The sequence below is a fragment of the Enoplosus armatus genome, chromosome 1, assembly GCF_043641665.1.
Source record: "Enoplosus armatus isolate fEnoArm2 chromosome 1, fEnoArm2.hap1, whole genome shotgun sequence".
Classification (NCBI taxonomy): Eukaryota; Metazoa; Chordata; class Actinopteri; order Centrarchiformes; family Enoplosidae; genus Enoplosus; species Enoplosus armatus.
In genome coordinates, this window is record NC_092180.1 from 29,671,652 (window position 1) to 29,679,210 (window position 7,559).

At 47.1% G+C, this 7,559-nt stretch overlaps 1 protein-coding gene across 1 annotated transcript; it reads right to left on the bottom strand.

Moving 5' to 3' along the window:
- Positions 1-3,723: 3,723 nt before the first annotated feature.
- mex3b (mex-3 RNA binding family member B) lies at positions 3,724-7,255 on the bottom strand. The gene is made up of 2 exons (XM_070909881.1): positions 7,033-7,255; positions 3,724-5,135 (listed from the first exon to the last, which is right to left on the bottom strand). The coding sequence occupies exons 1-2, from the start codon at positions 7,253-7,255 to the stop codon at positions 3,724-3,726; spliced, it is 1,635 nt and encodes a 544-aa protein (XP_070765982.1).
- Between the last annotated feature and the right edge of the window lie 304 nt (positions 7,256-7,559).

Consider the following 7,559-nt stretch of genomic DNA (forward strand, 5'->3'; position numbering starts at 1 on the left):
GCAAAGCTATTATAACGGATACGCTTGAGCATTTCACGCCACAGTTAAAGATGAACTTTTCCAAGTGTTTTTTCCGACACGCTTGTACAAACCGAATGCAGGTTATTCTCGTCGCACCAGTGTTTTTTTTCCTGATGCAACACTACTCCAAAACTCTAGAGGGTATCTTAAAACGTGATGAAATGAAACCTGCAACCTGATGATGAAAAATGTGAATGAAGAAGATGCACACACACACACACACACACACACACACACACACACACAAAAAAAAAAAAAAGCTACATACCGACAGTAATGTGAGTCAGGCCTGTACTGTGTGCCATTTATTTCCTCCCTTGGCCAGGAGAAGCACAAGCCTTTTAGTGAATCTTTGACCGCGGGAAGCAGCATGCGAACCCCATGTGTTGCGCATTTGGCTAAAAAGCACTTGTCAGCTCTTTCCCGCAGTGGTGAGATTGCTTCCTAATAATATGGTTTATAGGGCCAGTTTCTGTGGGCCTGTGTTGGATGTTTCCATTTTAAACGTATCATTAGAGCCTGCTCTCTCTCTCTCTCTCCGCATTTACTATCTGCAGCGAAGCATGTGTTTAAGACGTCAGTGTTTCCAACAGGACCACATGACATGAGGCTGCACTTCAGCACGGGGGGGAGGAGATGGGGGGGGGGGGGGGGGCGGGAGAATGAGCAGGGAGCAGGAGCTGCTCTGTTATGACAGGCGGAGCAGTGATGCTCTCTTTCATACACGCACACACACACACACACACAGCCACAATGCAGTTAAAATTAAATCAAGGTGACCACAAGTGACCCCAATGCAGATTTTGACTGACGCGGTTTTCAAATACCGTTTGGATGCAGGTGTCTACAAGTGCTACTTAACTTTTAAATTCAGCGCACACCTCGGAAAGTCCCCCTTTCTTTCATCACGGAACAGAACCCTGTTCCAGCTGTGTGTCAAGGCGAGTCAGCGATCCGCTGCTGTGTGTGAGTTTTGCTCACTAGCACCGAGATTTAGGGCCCAAAGTCCTAGAAGCCACCTGGTATTTCTCCTCTGGACTACTACCCCACCACAGGGCTGCTGTGTGTGTCAGTTAGTGTGTAATTCCAATTAATTACGCGACGAATCGATTAGCCCGTCGACAGAAAATGACGCGCAATTATTTGGATATGCCAAATATTCCCAGGTCCAGCTTTTCTCTATCTTATATGATTAGAAACTTCTTTTTTTTTTTTTTATAGGACAGGCAATTTGATGACATCACCTTGTGCTTTAGAAAAAAAATGCGATGGACATTTTTTTTTCACAATTTTCTGACATTTTGTAGATCAAGTGATAATATCAATGATCATGAATTAACAGAAAACCATTACCATTACCAGTTTAGCTTTTAATTGTGCTTTAGTGGGGAATATTACCAAACTAATGTGCAATGAGTAAAATTACCCAAAAACCTGCCTCTTTGCCAAAATTACATTTATTTTGAAAAGCCATTTCCTTTGAGCTTTTTCGATTGAACAAAGTAAGCCGCGTTTCTATAATGCACCACACTTTAATGTTACTTTAAAACAAACTGGCCTCAATTAAAATACAGTATAAAATGAGACAAAACTGGGGTTCAAATCAGTTCGCGTCTGATCCAAGTGGGCAAGAAAAGTCTGACCTGAAGATCTGCTGCCAACTCTTAAGTTCACAACTGCAGGGCCTGCAACTGTCGACTAGTTTTCATTGTCGATTTATCTGCCGGTTGTTTTTTCGCTTCAACTGATCAAGTCGTCGTTTAGTCTACAAAATGAAGTGACATAAAAATGCTCACCAGAGGTTCCCAGAGCCTGAGGCGATGCCTTAAATCGTCTAGTTTTGTCCGACCAACAGTGAAAAAACCCAAAGATAAAAAGTTTACAATGGTAACAAACAAGCGACTCACCAGACCAGAGAATTACAAAAAAAAAAAACATTTCTGCTGATCTGGTGACTAATCGATTAATTGGTTACAGCTTTACATGATTGGTTTTCAATAAAATGTGAGGCTGCAAGCCAACAATGAATGACATCATGGCAAAATTCGCAATCAAGTGTCCATCACTACCCCAGAAGAACTAGATTATGGTCTTTGTACCGGGCTGTATAAGAATAGGTTCACAAAGCACCTCTAATTAGTGACAAGGCAGGCCAAGTCCCCCTCTGTCTGACCGCCGCAGCCTACACTCAATAATTAGGCCACGGTGATAATCCTGCCGCCTCCGGCCTCCAATGGGAAGCAGAGATGGGGTCAGATGTTCAGAAAACTATTACACTTGAACGGCCTCCCTGCTCGCCTGCCCGCTCTGAACACAACACAAGAAGTCAGGAAGAACAAACACCCAGTGAATGTACCATTTTGTTTTTATTGGACTTATATAGAAATACTTAAAAAAAACCATGAAGTAGCACCATTACTTAAGTTTTACTTTTTTTTTTTTATCATGTATAACTTTAAATGTCAGAAAAATAAAACTCTTGATACATTTTCAAATCTTGTCTCAGCAAATATAATATTAGTATTTGACCATGAGGTTAAAGGCCCTTTATCATAAAATAAAATATACTTTGTTCTTAAACTTTGCTCAATAAAGTACATTTACGCTCAAGTAACTTCACCTACATATACATAAACAAGTGGTAAACAAATGTATTAAAATAGAAATACTAAAACTATAGTGGTGCAACAGAAGCCTGTAATTCCCACTGGAATCTAATTCATACAAATTTTAGAAAGCATAAACGGTTTCTTTGTGTTCAACTTACTAAGTTTTGTACAATTCAATGTTTCATAATAATATAGAATAAAATATGCTTTATATTACTGAATAAAAAATATGCTGGGTGAAGCAGATTTAAAAGACATTTTTTTTGCTGAACCTATAAAAACTCCATCCCAACAGAATACTGTCAAATGCAATACACATCTTTGTGGATTTCCTCCCACAGTCGTGTGATATTAAAATAATACAGTGATCAATGCCACGAGGCCATACTAAAAAATAAAGAATATTTCAACCCAGCTACAAAAAGTTCACTGAACTTAAATTAAAATATCTGTAAACATCTTTTGCGATAAGAAATATAATCTTTCAAGTCAAAAAAGAATAAAATACTTCAATCTGTATTAATGTCATTTAAAACTTTCAACTTGTGGAAATTGATTCTATACATATATATGTAGGATATGCTGTTGCTCTCCGTGTGGTTTCTGACCTCAAGCTGCAGTATCTCTGTAAGTCAATAGTCCTGTTTGGCTGGACGCCTCCCACCCCCCGTGTTTCCCCAACAATGGCCTCCCCTCTTACTACATTCGATCGGCAAAACAGGAAGGCTCAGCCCGCTAACAGTCTACAGTTTGACCCACGTACCTCCATACTGACCCCACTGTGTCTCTTCACTTCATAAATATAGGGTACATTTTACTAGAACTATTGATTACTATGCTGTAATATTTAAAACATGCACTTAGATGTTGAAAATATTTCCCCAAGCTACAGTATATTATAAACAACTACGACGGAGCCCAAAACGGGTGTCTGTCCCTTTCTTCTGGATACTGCAGCCTCTTACATACATATGTATATCTATGTACACTTTCCAAACTGGTGACTGGGCGATCCCATTAAAGCAGTATGAAGAGTCTGTTTGTTGTAATCGTAGCCGGTCTCGCTGCGGAGGCGGCCAAAGAGTCACACTTCTTATGAAAATATACGTATAGCCTGAGTGACGCCGGTGTGGCAGACAGGGCATTTGGGCTCGCTCCTCTCACAGATGCGATTGGCACATTCCATACAGAAGAGGTTGTGCCCGCAGGGGACCAGGGCTGCGATGACCTCGCTCTCGAAGCACACCGAGCAGTCGCGGCTGCCCTTTCGGCTCGTGCCGGAGGAGGTGGAGGAGGATGACGACGAGGATGACGACGAGGCGGAGGAGTCGCATGGGACGCCGGGGAGGTGAGGGCCCGGCAGGGAGGTGATAGTGCTGGAGTAACCAGGGAAACTGAGCGGACCTCCGCCTGGGTCGCTGCGCACCCTCCGGGCTAACGGGTGCTCACCGGGGCCTCCGGTGTGGCTGTGGAGGGGCGGTGACAGTCTGGGCTGTGGGGTACAACCGTTAACCCTTCTCTGACTCACAGCTATCCCGTTGGCATTAGTGGGGGTATTGGTGGCGAACATGGCTGAGGTGGAGGTGGGGGAGCTGCCTCCGGTGGAGGAGGGGGTCATGCGACTATCATACTGGGACCACGAGAGACCCGGCGGGGCCGACACGGGGTCAAACCCCGACGAGGAGTCAAAAGTCAGATCAGTGCAGTCAGGTGAGATCACCTCGCTTCCGTAAACAAACCCATTGCCGTTGGTGTTGACATTAATGTTGTTGTTATTGTTGTTGCCGTTGTTGTTGTTGGTGGTGGTGGTGTAGCTGAGTGCGGGGCTGGGGGGGCTGTAGTCGGCCATGCGTGAGCTGTTGTTACCAAAGTAGGAGTCTGTGGAGGCGCTGCCCAGGGAGGAGGACGAGTCGTTGCGGTAGTTGGAGAAGGGCTTGCGCACCGAGGTGGGCGTCATTCCGGCGCTGGGCTTGGACCACAGGGTGGCGTGACCGTGCAGATCAAAACCCACATCGGTCCCGTTTGCGTGGAAGTCGTTTTCGTCCTGGAGCTCAATAAGGCCTCCTGTCCTCATGGCGATGTGGGCTTCGATCTCTTCGCGCGCTCTGTCGACATTCTCCGGCATCCCCGTCACCTCGAACACCGGCTCCTTGTCTCGGCTGGGTGTCACAATGTAGGTGTGGGTCTGCTGCTGGATGCGCTTGATGGTGGCGCCCTTGGGGCCTACAACCAGCCCCACCACGCGGTAAGGCACCCGCACCTGGATGGTGGTCTGCCCGGGCAGGTTAGGTGGTCCGAGGACTGGGGTGCCGCTCCCGTTCAGGCTCGTGTTTTTGTTCCTGGAGGCTCGGATCATGGAGAAGTGCTCGGCGGCAGAGATGATTTCCCTCCTGGCCATGGCCACGTCCTCCCTTCTGCCCGTCACCACAAAGACGGGCTCCTCGCCTCGAACTGGGGTCTTGATGTAGGTGTTGGTCTTCGCTCGCAGTGCTTTGATCTTGCAACCTGAGGCATGGAAGCAGAGGGCAAAAGTGAGGGGCAGATCCAAAATAACAACTGCTCAAAACATGTCATGTGTTAAACCATTACTTATGGACTATTCGGAACAGCTGCTGGATGTTTATTATTGTCTCTCAAAAGGCCAGTGGCCTCAGAAAATCGGGTGAAACCACCCTTTTGGAGAAGAACAAATTCAAACCACATGCTGCACCACCACGAACATACAGCAGGACAGAAATAACCCACAAAAGGAAAAGCTCACTTCTGGATCCGTGATGATCCCTGTTCGCTTCCTGCAATATAGTCTAACATCTACACTCTTGCATCTTATTTTATACCAATAACATTGTGGAAAGAGGCTGCTCAATCGCTCCATAGCATGGCACTGATGCACGCAGTTACATTCCAACACCCTCTGTATGCCGACACACACACATCCCTTTATGATCAAATGGGGCCGACTGAGGTAACAGCTTCAGAAGAATGACATAATTGGCGGTGATGTAACATGGGATGGAGGAGTAAAAACCCACCAGTCTACATCTTTGACATACACTCATGAGGTAAGTGTCGTTAACTGGGTTAGATGAGGATAGGGTCTCTGTTATGAGGCATGTCCACCTTAAAATAATCCCAGAGGCCGCGGTTAATCCACATCGTTTAATCCCCCACCTATAACCTGACAAAGAGGGGTGTGTGTTGGTGGGTGGTTTGATGTAAATAGATGTACTTCAAAATAAATGTCCCGCTGTAGTCGCTCTAAAGTGGGAGGGTGGCAGTTGGTGGTTCCTTGCAGTTCCTTTTGTTTTTCTGGGAACAACAGCAGCAGCAGCAGTATTGCAGGCGGGGGGGGGGGGGGATTCCGCATATGTAACCAAGCACCAGTACCGCCCTGCAGTCCTACAGCTGGAAGACTGTTAGCAAGGTCTGTGCAGCTATGGGCGTCTGCTGCTGCTGCTGCTGCTTGTGGCAAGGTAAGATCGTGACCGTTGTCCTAATTTGATCCTGTGCTGTTCCTCCTCCTCCTCCTCATCACCATCATCACACTCAAGATAAATAAAATCCGGGGATCGATTTGCAAGCAAAGAAGAGGTCACACATCTGGGTTTATCGAGCCCCCCTCTTAGCTCATAGTTCGGTGACCCCACATGTCCTCATTTACCAGGTAACGATTCAAAAAAATAATAATAATAGTAACCTGCCACGCCAGCGGCCATTGCTGCACTTCACCCAAGCGTTTTGGAAGTGTCTTTTAATTTTAATGTAGACGCAGGGTGTTCACTTAGCCCCCGGTCCTCTTCCTTCGAAACTAAACTCCATTCAAAAACGTAACGATTTAAAACGTGTCTTTACTTGCGTCCAGAGGTAAACAAAAAAACCTATCTTAGCAGAGTTGGTTCGAGGAACTAGTCAATTCGGCATGGACAGAATCAACCCAGTGGGCGAGTTATTCCTCTTAAATGTCAACTTCTTGAACCGGTTCGCCTGCTCGCTGCCGCCCAACGCGGCGCGTTTAACGTTGCAGAGGAGGAGGAGGAACAGCGTGCGACAATAACTGGCGAGACGGTAGCAAAAGTTCGCCGTTTTATTGAACTGATTCCTGTCTGGTGGATGATAGATATGCCGAATTCACGAGCGGTGCCTACTTGTTTAGGCGAGACATTTAAAAAGTAGGTTTTAAGTGCTTGTGCAGACAAGCAAGGCTGTGTTACGGCAATGCATGCCGTGTTTTTGAGTGTGTATCGGCATTCTGTTCCTCCCACACAGGATAACAGCTCGGGACGTGCTCATACCTGAGGTGTTTGGGTGCATGGCCGCCCCTGTTAGCTGCTCAGGTGCATAACATGACACACACACACACACACACACCCATACAACTGTCTAGAAATGCTGAAACACACACCCTGTCTGCCCACAATCTCAGCCACATGCTCGGAGCTGGGAACCGGGACGCATTCGGTCATGTTGACGCTCTTTTTCCGGGGCTCCTGGCTGTTGTCGTACAGGGAGTTCTCGTCGTTGTCCAAGCCGAGCAGGGAGAGCTGATCCAGAGCGATCTGCAGGGCTCTCTGGTCGTCCAGTGCATCCCCCTGGACGCTGCTGTCGGCGAAGAGCGAGCTGGGCATCTTTGCGACTTTGCAGCGTTGCGGGATCGAATAAAAGGCGAAAGGAAGGAGGGTAAAGAAGGAGTGATCAGGGTTGGGAGGGAGGGGGGGAGGAGGAGAGGGGAGCAGGAGGGGAGAGGCACCGGACCCGGTTTTCAAAGACAACTGGTCAGTGCAAATAAATCAGTGCGGCTGAGGGGTGGGGTGGGGGGGGAAAGGAAAACAGTGCAAGGAGCTACAAAAAACATCCACCCCCTTTGTTCTCCCGATAGATAGACGTCCCGGTCCGAGCCGGGCCGTGCCGTGCTGTTGCTGTTGCGCGGAA